This window comes from Drosophila mauritiana, chromosome X, assembly GCF_004382145.1.
Source record: "Drosophila mauritiana strain mau12 chromosome X, ASM438214v1, whole genome shotgun sequence".
NCBI lineage: Eukaryota > Metazoa > Arthropoda > Insecta > Diptera > Drosophilidae > Drosophila > Drosophila mauritiana.
Genome location: NC_046672.1, coordinates 9,386,918 through 9,404,166, shown reverse-complemented (window position 1 = coordinate 9,404,166; position 17,249 = coordinate 9,386,918). Strand labels below are relative to the sequence as shown.

General features: G+C 47.9%; 2 protein-coding genes across 4 annotated transcripts; one reads left to right on the top strand and one right to left on the bottom strand.

Moving 5' to 3' along the window:
* Nucleotides 1-942: 942 nt before the first annotated feature.
* On the bottom strand, nt 943-14,463 carry LOC117148112 (E3 ubiquitin-protein ligase HECW2). Of its 2 annotated transcripts, XM_033315330.1 has the most exons (5): nt 13,713-14,463; nt 11,171-13,653; nt 10,934-11,100; nt 2,943-3,131; nt 943-2,881 (listed from the first exon to the last, which is right to left on the bottom strand). In XM_033315330.1, exons 1-5 carry the CDS (start codon nt 14,101-14,103, stop codon nt 1,807-1,809), a joined length of 4,305 nt encoding a protein of 1,434 aa, XP_033171221.1. In that variant the 5' UTR covers nt 14,104-14,463; the 3' UTR covers nt 943-1,806. The 2 variants fall into 2 exon arrangements, with proteins under 2 accessions (XP_033171221.1, XP_033171222.1); XM_033315331.1 differs by lacking the exons at nt 10,934-11,100; nt 11,171-13,653; nt 13,713-14,463 and adding an exon at nt 6,789-6,967.
* A 92-nt stretch (nt 14,464-14,555) lies between these two features.
* On the top strand, nt 14,556-17,035 carry LOC117148114 (lysine--tRNA ligase). Of its 2 annotated transcripts, none has more exons than XM_033315334.1 (4): nt 14,556-14,686; nt 15,109-15,772; nt 15,830-16,777; nt 16,842-17,035. In XM_033315334.1, exons 1-4 carry the CDS (start codon nt 14,655-14,657, stop codon nt 16,920-16,922), a joined length of 1,725 nt encoding a protein of 574 aa, XP_033171225.1. In that variant the 5' UTR covers nt 14,556-14,654; the 3' UTR covers nt 16,923-17,035. The 2 variants fall into 2 exon arrangements, with proteins under 2 accessions (XP_033171225.1, XP_033171224.1); XM_033315333.1 differs by lacking the exon at nt 14,556-14,686 and adding an exon at nt 14,787-14,982.
* The last annotated feature ends 214 nt before the right edge of the window (nt 17,036-17,249 follow it).

Sequence of the window (17,249 nt, the reverse complement as noted above, 5' to 3'; positions counted from 1 at the left end):
ACTGTGTTCAAAAATGAAAATTCTATTTTTTCGCCATTTTTTGCAAATTTTGATGATGTTACCCCTTACAAAAAATCCGAAAATTGACCAAAAAATTAATTTTCCTAAATTCTTCAAAAAGGAATAGGGATCGTTATTCTTACATATATATGACCATTTTTAGCCAAGTTATGGTGGAAGCCCGTCGAATATATATATCCATTTTATAAATAATTGATACGATCAAGGTTTTGCTTTTGAAGTAAAAGGCTCACATTTATTTATTTGTAATTATAATTAATTTGTTCATAAATACACGCACATTAATAGTTCATTAAAACAATCTTCATTTATCAATAAGTAGTTCAAAAAGCGTTTTCTTTCTTTCTCTGTCTCTTTCACTGCCTTTAGCTCTGTCTCTCTCCATCTCCGTCGCTTTCCGTATTAACTAATGCCAAAAATACATGTAAACAAATCACCATTTAGTTACATTTTCGTTTCGTTCTTGCTTTCGATAAATACTTATCATAAAAATTTGTTTTCTTTTTTATTTGTTTTTGCTTTTGGTATTCAATTAATTAGCTATGTTGGAAATTTTGTGTTTTCGTTAAATATAATTCATATTATCGTTAATTGTATGCGCCGAAAAAACCAATAAAGCCGAAGCAACGCACTGGACCAATTCGTAATCGTTGGCAAAACAGCAGCCAAGTTTTGTATATATAAGCCCGATCGCAGCTGCCATGTGCAGCCTGTCCTGGCCAGAGTCAAGTCAGTTGGTCAAGTGGCAGGCGGGGATGCACACGAAAGCATCCACATGGGCTGGTTGTTAAGGGGTTTGTAAATTCAAAAATAATTTACATAGTTTTTGGGTAAAAGGAGAGGGGTAAATATAAATATATATACATACATATATATATTTATCTATATATGTTATAATAACTGACATCCACAATGCGCTTATTTAGAATGTGTGTTCAAATTTGAGTTTGAATTCGAGTTTAGGCTCAAACAACATTATAAGCTAATTAAGTATTGGCGTAGAGTTGCTCTGCTCTCTTTCTTTGGGAACTGCTTAACTGGATCTGGAGCAGCGTTTACGCGTCGTAAATTTCTCTAGAGGCAGTTGGCATCGTTTCGAGTGTGTAAATCAGGCAGAGTCAAGCGAAGGATACTTAGGCTTAGAAGTTATCCGGGGGCGTGTAGATCTTAGGACTAATGACTGGCGGCGCTGGCAAGCCGTTTTGCTCTTGAGGTAACTTCCATTCAGTGAACGGCAAACGAAGGCGAAGGCAAATTGTCTACGAACTAGTGGGATGCCATGCCTAAAGTAGCAAGTAGTAGTCTATGGCTAGGCTTTTAAGTATTGGCTTTACAAAATTGTTCATTTTGGAAGGGGGGCGGGTAACCTACGTATATAAATAACTACAGTACAATTATGAGTTTTGCAGAAATCCCAGTGGATTTTAATAGCATTTAGGAGCCTAGAAATAGCTAAAAAATTCGAAGATTTATTACCTAAATGTATTCGTAACAAGTGCTATTTTTAAGAATAATCATCGGAAATTAAAATAATCAATAACGGTTAAGATTTAAAAAAAAGTGGACTGTAACTTTAAACCTAATTTACAAAGAATTCATTGCTATTTTTTAAAAACACCAACTTTTGGTTTCCAAATCCCTAGGATTTCTGCACAGCTCTCGAATTTCTAGACTTAGGCAAGTCATAAAAACTTCTAAAATCGAAATAAAGCGTTTAGGGGTGTGTTCTGTGTATGTGTATGTGTATGAGTGTGTGTGTTTGTGTGTGGGTTCCATATCACGTGTCTACTCAATGCCGAACGTGTTGGTCTCCTCGACGGCCAGCAGCAGCTTCTCGTACAGCAGTTCGGGTGTTGGATAGGGCGGCAGATCCAGCCGATTGAAGCAAGTGTGGGCACGAGGCAGTGCATTTGGCTTGCCCCACTTCTCGATGCAGAAGCGCCTCGGGCCAGTCGATCCGCGCAATGCCGAGAATCCTTCGTACGGGATGCTTGAGGTGCCAGTCACAAACTGAAGCAGACGAAGGCGCTGCTCGTTGCTGAAGCGCTCGATAACCTGCCAGAACCACACGATTACCTGGTGGTTATCGTGGTAGCCAGAACGATACTCTGTGTTCAGGCGCCAATCGTTTGTGTCTATTTCCGCAGTGCCGGCAATAACCAGTTCCAACTCCCGAGCATCAAAGACGGAAACGAGGCGCGAGTCGATCACCTCGTAAAAGCCGCGCACCAGCGACTCGGTCTGCTCCTGAACACCGCGCTCCAGACGCCACTTGATCATGCGCTCCAAGTACTCCTTTTTGTTCTTCTCGTTGATGATGATATTCTTGCCACCGGGCTTCAGTTCCCTGTCCACCACACTGCCAAGCAGTTCCTCTGTGACACAGAACGTTAGTCCAAGATCCACGCCCGTGCCGATGTCATTGTCGCGTATCCACTGGAGCGACTGATGGAACTCATTGTCCAGCGACTCCAAGTCACTGAGAGCCACGGACAGGCGCAGCAGCGCCTTATAAAAGGGACGCGTGAAGAAAGCGTCCAGTAGATACTGATGTACCAGTGCCAATCCCAGAACTCGTCCACTAAAGCGGAACCAATCGTGGCAGTTATCCACGAAGGCCGACAACGGCGACACCTGCACGGTGTACGTATCGTTGGCGGAGTACTCGAACAGTCCGTAGTACGGATTGAACAGCTCGCGCGAGAGTAGGAAGAAGAACTCGCGTGAGGGTCCGCCGTAGTCCAGGCCCTCCTCCGTATCCCAGAGCACGGCGAGTCGGCCGCGTTGCAGGTCCTTCTTGTTGGCGGACATGATGCGGCGGAAGGCGTCCTCCAGCAAATGGCTGCGACGAATGTGTAGTCTTCAAAATGATAACGCAGATTAGTATGGCTTAGTCAACAGTTTGGTAATGCGATTCTTACTTAAGCTTGTGTGGTCCTTGTCCGTAGCCTTTGGACTCTAGTTTTCGATAGAAACTGCGCAGCTTGGCCTCGAAATCCCTGCGAAATGGTGGCGGCGCACGCTGTGGCATCCGGGAGTTCAGGACCGGCGATCCCTGCGGACTGCGCTCTTCAATAGGAACAAAGCCCATGATCTCCTGCTCGAACAGGCTGTGTGAAACATAGAAATTCAAATTAGTTGTACTCGTCGCACACAGCGGTTAACTAACTCCGCTGATTGGTCATAAATCTACGGCTAGAACACTCCGCTATCGGTGGCGTCACTTTCGCCCCAGCGGCCCCAGGCGGTGCTATTGATGCTTCATGGCTAATCCGGCAATTGATTAGCCCACGCGGCAGAGCAATAGCACATCCGACAGGCCGGAAAGGACGCCAATCCGCATACGGAATGTGGGTTGATAGCGGATTAAGGAGATAAATGCGCTTTTGACTTGGGACTTGAGCATATGGGATAACTGAGAGAAAATCCAAGATCATTGCAATTTCTGTGAGTAAAGCCAATAAGACTATATTTTCGATACTGACGTGTCAAATCTTTAAGAACTCAATGAAGGAAGTCATAAAATGACAATCAATTAAAATTCAAGAACTAATTGATCTGCATAATTATGGCAACATTTGTAGCTTCGCATATGAATGTATATAAACACTTGTTCAGGCTGAAAAATCATGCGATTGCAGCTGGCTGATACGTCACTCGACGCGACATATAGAACCGATTCTGGTGTCGACCCATTTGCATCGAATTTAGCGGTGATGAAATCAGACCACAGATGAAAAGATGAAAAGGTCAGCGGGGCAAGTGATTTGTCATGGGCATTAATATGCGACTTGAATACATGCGACTGAAGAGCGATCGATTCATTCTTCCGCCCCTGGATGGCCACGCCCACGGCCACGCCCCTTGGCATAGGCCAAAAGACCGTCAAAGTTTTCTCACCGCCAGGCGGAAGAATCGCTCGATTTCCAATCAATGCAATCGATTAGGTCAAAAATGCGACCTTCGCCCAAAAGCCAGAACACACTTTTCCTTCCCCGTTTGTTTTTGTTGTTTAGTTCGTTAGTTAGACCAATCGAATATTAACTATTCCGATTCTAAGTAGTTAATCCATAATTTAAATTGATATTTGGTTGCGCCTTTTGCTTTTGCTCCGCCGGCCTTCAACTTGAAATTGAAAATTGGCCAATTAATAAGGCAAATTATGGCGGTCAACCGCACTTGCGGCTAGGTGCTATATACACATATATAAATAAATATATATAAATATATATTTTCAGGGGATCGGATCGGTTTAGATTGCCTGCGGTCGAACGGATAGTGACAACAGTTTCGGCTGCAATTATCGCCCGCTCGGAAGTGACTAATTCCCCAATTGAAACTGGGCTCATTAGCAATACTTTTTGGCACTTTTGCGCAGATGGAAATGGAAACGGATCAATTAACGGGGCTGTACTGTACACATGCCGTGTCAAATTACTTTCAAATTGATTAAAATTCTTGCAAAATTATTGGAACAACAGGAAGCGGCAATTAACGCATATTAAAATTTAAATTAAACGCAAAACCAAAGTGACACCCAATCGCGCCCAACAAAGAATCACACAAATGCCATTGTGCGATGTGCCACCGAGCGATGCGATATGCGTATATGCCTATGTACATATGTGGGCGTTTTGGTCTAGGGGGCGTGGCTGGTACGTAGTAATATTTATAAACACTTAATGCAATCGCTTCAGACAGTCGGTCGTTGACTTGGTTTCCAAAGAAAGTCAACAAAAGTGCGGAAATGCTGAGGGATTGCCTTTGATAAAGTCATTATCTAAAGAATAACTTTCTTTGGCTTTGAGAATCTTTACAATATCATTACTCTATTGGATATAATGTAAATAGAATTGAATATAATCTATATAATATACATATATATATATATAAAATAAGCTAAATTGTATGGGTCGTTCGTTTGAAAATCCCCCACTTTGGCAAAAATAATTCGGTTTATGCGGGAAGGGAACTACAGTTCCCTCTTCACTTTCCACTCCACTATCATCCAGCAGACTTATGTCTTATGCATATTTAATAACCAATTTACGAATGCACCACACTCTCACTTCACTTCACCCACATTATGCCAGGCGACAACATAGGAAATTATTCGCTAAATATTCGGAATTGCCGCGAACTCATATGAAATATGATATGAAGGGGAAGTGCTTTTATGCTGGTCGATGGATCCATCAGTAGTCAGTTGGAATAAAGCAAATATTTACATAGGTTAGCGCAAGAAACCAGAATCTCTGGCGACTCACTCACTTTGCCCTGTTGTGGAAGGCTTGGAGTAACTTGGAAAATATATCCATTTGAAGGCTTGTAAATCCGAAATGGATTCTCAATTAGCAGCGCACTAAATCCACATAGAACCGAGCACCGAAAAAAAAAATTAATCACAAACTGCGGATATCGAGTCACAACAAAAAACTTTGGAATGGGTAAAACGATTCACAGTCGAACTTAAACAAACGGCCAACTGATTTGGATTTCCAGTTCACTTCGTACCCAAGCTGCAGCACCTGGTGCATTGGGTGGGGGCAAAAGGAAGGGGGCCACCGATACCACTCATAAGCTGATAAGACTGCTGGCGATAATGGAGCCTTAACCCATTTGTGTTTTTTCTTTTTCGGCTGATTATTGGATGAGTTTTTGGGGTTGATATGTATATAATTTGAGGATTGTTATATTTTGTCCCAGGAATAAAAAAAGTCCGCATCTTATAGTCCTTAACAAAAGATTTATAGCGAGCATTCTCAAAAAAAACTTTGGGACACTTGAAATCTAATCCGAAATAATTGAAATTACAACACTCGACGATTGACCAACCTGGCAGTTGGTAAAATCTACGCCAGATAAGCTATAAACAAAGTGCCCAACCGATCAACCACCAATCAATTGGGTAATATAAACAAACCACTTGAGTGGCGCGCATATCCTTGAGGTTTTCCGTCTCGCATAACATGGATCTCTGCAATTGGACACTGGGCATAGTAGAAGCAATGGGTTCCCACATACCCCAACAATAAATTACTCATAATTTGTGCTAACTGTTTACTTGGCATTCCGCAGCATTCCTGCAAACGAAGGGAACCGGAGTGGCATCCAGATCGTAATGCTGTAACGTGGGAATGGAATGGGAGCCGGCGATTGCAATCGGAGGTCTCTATGCCACGGATAGGATAAGTGCCGGGCCGGCGGGGCGGAATGGTAAACAAAATCGGATGCAACTGGGGGACAGGATGTGATCTCGTTTTGCATGCGCTGCACTTTCGAGCGCTTTTTGCGGAAAGTGCATGGGAAACGGGAGACTGGTCACTGGATGAGATGAGTAAACACTTCTTGGGATGACTCAAAAACAAGATATAGAATGTTGCGAAATAGCAAAATAGTGCTTGAGTTTAGACATTAATCAGTTAGGTGAGGAGCTTAAATCACTCTCTTTTTAAAATGGTAAAAAAATGAAATATGGTGAAAAGGAAGCTTAACCATTAAAATATCTATAAAATAATGTAACTAATAGTCTTTCTACAAATCTTGATAACGATATCCTTTCTGTTCATTTTCTATATTTTTATTCTATTTCCTTTAAATATTTAAAGCCTAATGATTGACCAAGAAAAAGTACCCGAAACTGATTGATTGGTAATCGAAGGGTACTTCACCGCCAATCGATGAGTAAAGGTGGTAACTTAGCCCTTGCCGTGGGGATTTACTGGTTACTAAGATTACGAGGTTCGGTTAGCGATTGATCTACTTACACAGCCCACACGATGTAGGCAGCCTTCGATAGAAAGCCCATTTTGTTGTGCGTCCCAAGTCTTGAGCACCAAATAGTTAACCATCACTGAGATCACTCCGTGCCGTTAGAATATTCCGCTAACCGATACGGCAAAAAAAAAGGCGCGAAACGGTTGCGTATCGGGTGGTATCGGTTATCAAGCGGATAAACAAAAACAAAAAGCACATAAACGATAGACTGTGTGCTCACGCTCCGGCTGTTGAAATGCTTCTGGTGATAGAAGCTCACTATCCGACGAACGGAACGAAGTCGCAACAGATGCGACAGAAGCGGTAGTAGCGGTTGGAACGGTTGAAGCGGCAGCAGCGTCCAAACGAACGGAACGAAGCCGGCGGAGTCAACGATAAACAATAATGAAATAGTTTCACAAAGCAAAGCTTCCCAAAACAGGGTGGATTCGGATATATTCCTTGTCGATTCCTATATACAGCATATAGCTAATAGCTAATAGCATATAGCTGCTACCCGAATGACCGACGAATGCAGAATGCTGGCGTTTGTCTAGCCGCCCAGCCGATAAGTATGAATTTCGTTTCGATTCAATTTAAGCGGCAAAGGAAATTATTTAATTACTCGCTGGTTTTGTTTTCGATCGGCTTTTCGTATCGCCGCGTACCGCTGGAGTTCTGTTTTCAGCTCTTTGCCGTTCGCCGTGCAAGGCGGCGTCGCTCGGGACGGTGCAGCGCTGCTCCAAACGACGCCGCCGATGAGCCAGCAGAATCCGCCGACGCACAGTGGTCACGAGTGGGGTTGCAGATCAGGAATTTGCTTATAAGTGGACAGGGATTATTGAGAACTCGACTTGGGGGACTGAAAGTGATGGAACTAAAGAGAACTTCTAATATCTAGTGAAAGTATGTTCCAAACGTATGATATTCCCAAAGGATAAAATATGCTACAAACTGGTTGTCTTTAGACATAATAATAATGTATATATATAATATATAATGTATGTATAATATAATATAATAATGTATGTATACATAATAATGTATATTTCAATATTCGAAAGTTATGTGCTTGATTGGTAACGAAATAAGTACCTATTTTTAACCTAAGAAACTATATCTTTAGACCTCCTTGATTACTATAACTTCCTAGTTACAAACAAAAGATCTGGTTTATATTAGAATTCTTCTAAAATCCGAAAACTCTGCTCCACTGTACCGGCAGTCAGCTGTTGCCGGCATGACTACGGCTTCGTTTTGGGTTCGGGTATTGTATTTGGGTTTGGGACTGCGATTGAGTCACCCCCACGAGGAGTGCACTTCAAACGATCGACGACAGCCCCATCCCCATTGCATTACCCATACCCATGCCCATTCCCATTCCCATCGCAATCCATGGCATGTGGATGGGTGAGTGTGTGGCGTTGGTCATGGTTATAATTGCCCGCTCATCACTCCACCACGACAACCACTCCCACTTCCACTTCCACACTCCGTTTTCAACTGGAGCTAACATTCATATGCCACGCCCTTTAGCACGCCCCAAAACGGAAGCCAGCCACAACAAACCGCAAACAGACGCCGGCCACTGTTTGGGTGTCTCCATGACTGCCGCCTGCCCCAACGTTGCCATGTTTCCATGTTCCACCGCCTCAATGCTCCACTGCTTGAATGCCTCAATGCCTCGATCATCCCATGTCCCAATCGAACTGCACGCAAGCGCAGCCGCCCAAAAGCCCAATGAACTGTAAACGAGCAGCAAACAATTGAGAAAAAAGCGAATGTTCCCTTCTACGGGTCAAATTTAAACGGCAAACAGCAGTTAGGCCAACTCCGCCGCCAACTTCCTGCTTCCAAAAATAGTAGATGAATATGCCAATACCCTGCTGAAAATATATATATATCTATAAATTCAAGCAGTTCTTGGCCTGCTCAATCGGCCGACATCTATTTGAACTACTTTTGGGTAATCCACGTTTCTAAAACTATACTACTTTTTTTTTGGTGTCTAAAGAACGTATGGCAAATTCTTTATACAATAGCGTCCATCTATTTCCCTAGGAAAACTAGATATACCCCCAGGAAGAGCACCCAAGAGACCAACTGCAAACTTGTCAATGCCTCGACGACAGCGAACGATGAAGTTCAACTCTGCGAGGGTGCCGATGATAATGATAATGATTATGAGGTAGTACAACTTGCTGATGACGATGACGACACACGGCCACACCCCCGCTGGAAAAATGAAGAACTGGGAAAAAAAACTTAGGATCGGACGGGACTCGAAATTCAAAATTGGAGTTGCTATATGCTATGTGCTATAAATTATGCTTGATTTGGAATTGGGTTAAATTGTGAACCGGGCGCGGGGAATTAGCGGATTAGTGGGGCGGCTGCGGAATTTATGGGGCAGCTGCTGCTAAAGCTTTAGGGCGTTGCCCTGCCACCGAAAAGGAGGCGTGGCTGCTGCGAAATCGGAATGCCCCAAGATCGCTCAATAAATATATACGCGATATATGTATGTACATATATATTTTAAAGCCACTCAGCTATTTATAATTCACCGGCAAAAGCATTTAGGCATTTAGCCAACTGGCGAAATGTGTAGATAAGTAAACGCGTGTATTTGTAGACTCTTGGTGGGCATATTAATTGCACTGGGCGGCGGGGTGTTGTCTCATCGCCACTTGGATGACTAATGGCCAAGTCCAGATTGTCTGAGGCTGCGGCGGATACCGATCTCAGCCCGCTCGGAAGCGGAGTTGTGCACTCTTAATTTCCAAGATTGTGTAAATACTTTCGCTAACAAGATCGTACGGGTGTCACTCTGCGCAATACAATATGCTTTAAATGAACCTACAAATTAACTTATTCGTTTCGTTTTAACAAACGTGTTGAACTAACGAACAAAACGGCAATTAATCAAACTTACTTATTTCTTGACTCTTTCTTTGCCAAAAGTTCTATTGAACGATTTCCTTGTTTCAAGTGGATTTAATTTAGGTGAAAAAATATACAATCAAATTATGGTTAGCTAAGTTATAACTTTTTGGCCTTGGTAGCCTTGATTTCCAGAAAGGCCTATAATTCAACCTATTAAAAGATCTAAATCATGCGTCAAAGTTTCGCAGGATTCTTCCAAATTCTTTCAAGTTTATCAACCAAACCAGATGTGCATAGTTTACCCAGTCGAATAAATACGTTTGCATTGTAAAAACTCCCACGACTCGTTTGCCAATGAAGCGCGACAATTTGGCTAATTGAAATGCAATCAAATGGCTCAATCGGAATGGGAATCAGAATGGTTGGTGGCCAGCATGGCGGAGTAATCGACAGCGCAGTTTGGGAGAATGAGTGGCGGGGCGACTTAATCTCTCGACATCGATTTCCATTTTGCTGCCGCCGAGATTGGGATTAAGATTAAGGTCAGCGCAATGTGCATGCGGATTGACGTGCTGCAGTGCAGTTCCTCAATTTTTGTGGCAAATGTACATTGATTTCGTTGTGTTATGTCTCGCAGAAACACGGTCAATTAGACAATAAGCAATGGGATTAGAAGCCAAGACGATGGCGATGGCGAAGTGCTAGCCTTGCCTTGCCGTTGGTAGGTGGCTAGTCCGCTTGCATTGTTGGACGCGTTTGGCGTTTTGGAAAATTAGCCAGCGACCTTCGACACGATTTTCAAAAACAATTAAACCCACTAGCAGCACTCATATGCGGCGCACTCAACCAGGACCGCCGCCAAAATCGATTGAAGCCAACCGAACCAGCCAGCAGCTACAAATCAAAGCCGAAGCCAAAATCAAAACCAAAACAAAAACCAAAGCTAATTCGAGCCAAGAAAATGACGCAGCAATGCACTTTCAGGCCAGATGGATTCGGCCTGGCCTGGTGTGGAACCTTCGTCAAGTGCAGGTGGAGCCATTGGCTGACGGCCACCGGTGCGTCATGTGAGCGGGACTATATGGCAGTGGGTTCATTAGCACCTCGCCAGTTCCGAGGGCTCACCTCCACCTGTCTGGCTGGCGGAACAATTCGAGTACTACACTTAGCAAAAGAACAACAATTGGATATAGACGGTATACACGATCTATAATCTCCGGTACGGTCCATAGTCATGTTAAGTAACTATTTCTATTGCAATCAGGTCACTCACCTCAGCAAAATGGTCAGTTGTAGGTCATGGCCCAATCTCTCCAGAGCGGGAACACCCTCCACCCGCAGTATATTGATTTTCTCACGCAGCTGGCGGGACATTGTGTGCTGGCCCTGGCGCTCTCGCAGGATCTCCAGGATGTTCGGCTGGCGCAGGAAGGCAATAACCTGGAAACAAAGATGTGTAATCAATAGAAAGTTCAAGCTTTTATATTTGAAGAACGAACGCGAAACGCACCTTTTCGTTGTAGGCGATGGGCACATCTTCGTACCCGGCTGCAGTGGCGCCCCCGCCGGCCATTCCAGCGGCACCATACGCGGAACGATCGGCGTTGAGGGCACAGGAGATGGCTGCCGTTGTGGTGCAGTTGTGGCCATGTCCATGGTTACTTCTGGACGAAGAGGACGACGATGAGGGCCTCGGCGGAGGCAAGGGCGGCACACCGGACACCGAAGATGCTGGACTGGCGTTTATATGCCCACTGGTGGCGGACAGGCAGTTGCCATCCACCAGATCCGGATAGTAGTAGCCCACACCGGACTGTTGCTGCGGATGCTGTTGGCGATGGCGCACCACACGAGGACACTCCACGGGCAGACGAGGATCCATGAACGAGGTGCGACGGTGCTGGTGGTCAATAAAGAACTGCTTGCCCGATTGATCCAGCTTGGTCTCCCAGCACGAGGGCAGTTCCCTGCTCATCTGGGCGAATGTATTAACTAGCGCCACCAGATCCTTGTTGTACTGATACCGCTGGAAGCACTGCGGATCGCGTCGGATGCGCATGACCATGTGCTTCAGTGCGGCATTGCGATTGTAGATGGCCAATGCAGCTTCGTTGGTGTGCAGCAGAGAGTAGAAATCCGCGCGGCAGAGCATCAGGATGGCTGGATGTATAGCCGTGGCGGGCGGAGGAGGGACTGGAGCTGTGGAATTGGCATTACTATTCGCAGAGGTTGGCAGGTTGTAAAGCTGCGCAGCTCTACTCTCATTGGTAATGGTGCGTCGTATGCTTTGATACCGCCTATCCAGCTGCTGGCGATGGTGTTGTTCTCTGCCTGCTGGTCCTCCACTTGGCGCCGCTCCTGGTCGTTGCCAGGAGGTTGTTCGCGTTGTGTGATCGATGTAGAAGATGCGTCCGTGGCTGTCCATACGCGCCTCCCAAGCGGGTGGCAATGGTGGTTCTCCAGCGGCTCCAGCTCCACTAGACCCGGATACCGTACCCGATCCGGGTTCCATGAGAGCGGCTCCAGCTGCTGCTGCCGCCGCCGCCGCTGCTGCGGCTGCACTGCGTTCTGGAATGGAGGGCAGGCGGGTGCTGCTTATGTGCACAACTTCGTCTGGCTGCTCCTGACCCTGCTCCTGGCCACCATCTTGCAGATAGATGTAATCCAATTGACTAGAGACGGCTGGAGGATCCGAGGGGATCGCTCCTCCGCTGGCGAGGCTGGAATTGGCAGTGACGGCTTGGAGGCGGGCATGCCGCCGGGCATGGTGAGTAGGTGTTGGTGGACATACCAATGGCGATCCGGTTGCTCCTCCCGTAACACCAGCTCCTGCTCCACCGCCTACACGTTTGAGCAGCCGCTGCTGCGGTCGCTGACCATGGAATGTTGGAGTTCCGGGCGGCACCACATCCTGCAGAGCTCCACCCACTCCTCTGCCTCTGGTGGGCGAGTGCTGCTCTGGACTCAGGCTGATATCCAATGGAGAGGCACTGCGCGTGGAACAGCCCGAAGGAGGACTTCGCGGACGCTTTGGTGAGAGCAGAAGGCGTGGGGAGGCTTGCTCCTCCGATGAACTGGCCTTGCCATTGGAAAGGGCACGGGTGAGAGGACGGTGCTGGCGCAGATACGGAAATTGCAGACTATTCGGCGACGAAGACGACGATCCAACTGCCGAGGAACTTGGGAAGGTGGGGAACTCATAGCTCTGGTGGACCGGAACCTTTTGTGTGCTAATTGTGTTGATGTAGCTATCGGGTCCGATCTTTTTCTTCAGCAGCGGCTTAAAGCGCACAGGCGGCGTGGCCAGGGGTGAATTGTTCGAGCTTCCACTGCCCTGAGCCATCTCCTCGGCCAGTCGCTCGTCCGTGTCCAGGATGTCGAACTGAAAGACATCGCCCTGAAGCTTCAGATCCCGACCAACAGCACGCGGCGGCCAAGAGCGTTCCAGCGGACGATGCTGTGGTGGCGAGGGCTGTCGAAGATGCTGGTGATGCTGCTGCTGTTGCTTCTGCTGCTGACGGCGCTGCACATGGGCACTGGCCTGGAGGGCAGCAGCGGCTCCCAGAAGACTCTCCACGGCAGCCGCCTCCTCGTCCTCCTCCTCATCCACCTCCTCGTCCACTTCAGCCATGCTCAGAGTATCCACCATTTCAGCGGGCACTGTTTCGAAGCATTCCCGTGCTACCCACAGATTAAAACCGTCTCCATTAGCATTGGACAGTGTTGTGGTTGGCGCACCCGCCTTGGTCTTCTTCTTGGCTCCGCTCAGGGGCGTGGAGCCACCGCTTTGGGGCGACAGGGTCCAGGACTTGCGACGGGCGCCACCGCCCACACTGCTGCCGCCGTCACTGCCAATGCTGCCATTGTAGGAGTTGGTCGGCGAGAGCGTGGCATTGTTGGCCGGCGTCTCGCAGGATTTGGTGGAAAGCAGCGTCTGGTGGTGGCGCGGTTCCCTGGGCTCCGTTGAGCCTGAGGGCATTTCTTCTTTCGGAGCTGTTAGAGAAGCAAGTGGATGAGTGGATGAACTCGCTCGTCAGTCTCAAGTTACTTACAGGCTTCACTGGGCTGCGACAGTGCGCAGGCGCCCAGCTGCTGCTGCTGCTCCTCCTCCTCTGCCACGTCCCGATTTCGCGATGCCAAGGGCGGTTCCTGTTCCTCCACTTCGCTGACACTCACCTGGACATCGTTGGTCAGAGTAAGGGCACTCTGAAAGGCCTGTTCCAGCTCGTCACTTTCGTTGCCGTTGCGCGCCTCGTAGAAGGCCTCCTCATCTTTGGGATCATCATCATCGTCCTCCTCTTCCTCCTCCTCGTCATCTTCCTCTGCCTGCTCCTCCTGCTGCAGCAGCCTGACTGCAATGGGATCCACTGGACTCCTGTCTGCCAGGCAGGCGGAAGATGCTGCCAGTGGCTGTAAGGGTACCGGTGCAGCTGGTGGCTCCATTGGCTCGTTTGCCTCCTGGTCTCAAGATGTGCTCTTCCTCTTTCCCAGGACCCTTGCTCTTCTTCTTCCTGGTCCACTACCACCACTGCCACCCCGCCCCCGCTCCCCGCCCAGGGTTAACAGTTACAGTTACAGCTGCAGTTGCTCTACTTTGGCGTTCTGATGTTTGCTGCCTTCCGACCGGAGCATTTCGCGTCCTCCAGCCATTGAGTCCAGTTCTGGTCCGTGCTGTGCTGTGCTCACTGCCCGCAAGGCCGTGGCGCAAACTTTAGTTGATCAATTGTTAATTTAAGGATTGCAAAAGCTAAATAAAATATATATTTCGGGTCTAGTGCAATGTGACCAGATGCCAATGGCATAACAATACCCGCGCGCCAGACTGGCCATCTATCTGGTGCCGCAAAGCCAGTTGCATCGATTTCAGCCCATCTGGCAGCGCTGGCCGTGTACTTTTTTTTACCTTTGTGGCGCTTTCGCATTCGCATTTCTTTTGGGGTTCCATCGCTTCTGAGACCCACGGATTAACCAGCGAACAACGTAACCGCATCAGCATGGCCGCTGCAAGTGGAGAACTGTCCAAGAAGTAAGTGCCGTCGGCTCCAAAGCGTATCCATTTGACCGCAAGCATTAAATCCGGCCAACGTAGCTGACCATTTGTAGGTTAGGGCGAAGCGGCAACGTTCCAGTTCGCATTATTTATGTTGCATGTGTGCAGCTCTGCTGATGAAATACGCTGCTTAAAATAAGCATGTTCGCCCACTGCGCCGTTAGAACCGTGCAGGGGGCGTGGTCCCGATGCAGATACACCGGAATTCGGCCCCTGGCCGCCGGTTTCCACGTGAGCGCTCCGCAAATGGAGCCAAGCAAGCAGACCAAACTGTGGGTTACTCATACGCACCGTTGGCCAGGCTGGATATATGCATATATATCCATGCGTGGTTAGAACAGCCTTGTGGCAACATCTCCATTGTCGGCTAATACCCAACTGTTTCTCTTCTCCAACAGTGAGCTAAAGCGTCGCCTGAAGGCCGAGCAAAAGGCCAAGGAGAAGGCTGAGAAGGCGGCCGCTGCGCCGGCTGAAGGTGCTGCTGGCAAGAAGAAGAGCAGCGCTGCAGAGGAGGAGGAGATCTCGCCGAATGAATACTTTAAGCTGCGCTCCGCCGCCGTCCAGGAGCTGAAGCGTTCGCCCGCAACGGATCCCTATCCACACAAGTTCCATGTGAGCAGCTCGCTGGAAGACTTCATTGCCAAGTACGAGAGCAGCCTCAAGGAGGGCGAGACCCTAGAGAATGTGAAACTGAGCGTGGCTGGGCGTGTGCATGCCATACGCGAGTCGGGCGCCAAGCTCATCTTCTACGATCTGCGCGGCGAGGGCGTCAAGGTGCAGGTGATGGCCAGCGCTAAGTCCTACAAGTCGGAGGCGGATTTCGAGACCGATACCTCCAAACTGCGACGTGGCGATATCATCGGCGTGGTCGGACATCCCGGCAAAACCAAGAAGGGTGAACTGTCTGTGATGCCCAGCGAGATCAAGCTGCTATCGCCCTGTCTACACATGCTGCCCCATCTGCATTTCGGGTTAAAGGATAAGGAGACGCGCTACCGCCAGCGCTACCTTGATCTCATTCTCAACAACAAAGTGCGAGAGAACTTCCAGATCCGTGCCAAGGTATGAATTGAACTAAGGAGTTCAAGCTGAATAACAAACTACTCCCGTTGCCCGCAGATCATCTCTTACGTGCGCCAGTTCCTGGATCGTCTGGGTTTCCTGGAGATTGAGACGCCCATGATGAACATGATCGCCGGTGGAGCCACTGCCAAGCCCTTCGTGACGCATCACAATGACCTGAAGATGGATCTGTTCATGCGCATTGCTCCCGAGCTGTACCACAAGATGCTGGTGGTGGGTGGACTCGATCGTGTATACGAGATCGGACGGCAGTTCCGCAACGAGGGCATCGACCTCACCCACAATCCCGAATTCACCACGTGCGAGTTCTACATGGCGTATGCCGACTACGCCGACATTATGGACATCACCGAGCAGCTGGTCTCGGGAATGGTGAAGGCGATCCGTGGCTCCTACAAGATCATCTATCATCCGGAGGGTCCAGAGGGACCTGAACAAGAACTTGACTTTACGCCGCCCTTCAAGCGAGTATCCATGATCAAAACGCTGGAAGAGAAGCTGCAGGTGAAGTTCCCCGCGGCCGACACCTTTAATTCGCCAGAGACGAATCAGTTTCTGTCCCAGCTGTGCGCCAAGCACCAGGTCGAGTGCCCAGCACCGCGCACCACTGCCCGCCTGCTGGACAAGCTCGTCGGCGAATTCATCGAGGAGTTTTGCGTGAATCCAACGTTCATCTGTGAGCATCCGCAGATCATGTCGCCGTTGGCCAAGTACCATCGCAGTATTCCCGGCCTGACGGAACGCTTCGAACTGTTTGTGGCCAAGAAGGAGATCTGCAATGCGTACACCGAGTTGAACGATCCGGTTGTGCAGCGCGAGCGTTTCGAGCAGCAGGCCAGCGACAAGGCGGCCGGTGATGACGAGGCCCAGCTGGTCGACGAGAACTTCTGCACGTCCCTGGAGTACGGACTGCCGCCCACCGGTGGTTTTGGCATGGGCATCGATCGCCTGGCCATGTTCCTCACGGACTCCAACAACATCAAGGTGGGTCTACACTTGGGCTTTAACTTATTGCAAGCTTTGCTAAATGAGGTTTCATTTTTTGTAGGAGGTTCTGCTGTTCCCCGCCATGAAACCGGAGGATGCCAATCGCACGGCAGCGGAAACTGCTCCCGCCGCCCAGCAGTAGATGGCCACCGCCGCTCACTCCACTCAGACCCAATCCTTGTACGTTACGCTGGTCCCGGACTAGTCCCAGTTGCTAAGTTATTCAACCAATAAACATTTTTTCCAATAACCAAAGCTGAGTCAGTTCTTTTTTTATTTTCTGCTTATTTCCGAGTTTTGGGATAATAAATATTATTAAGGTTATTCTATAATACTTCATATAGAATATATCTCAATGATCAAAATTTTTGAGTTTACATTTTTATAATTTGAAATAAGTTTTGTGTTATAGCATGATCTAATGATTATCTATGCGGATCAAATAAAGAATTTATATGTTTATCACTAC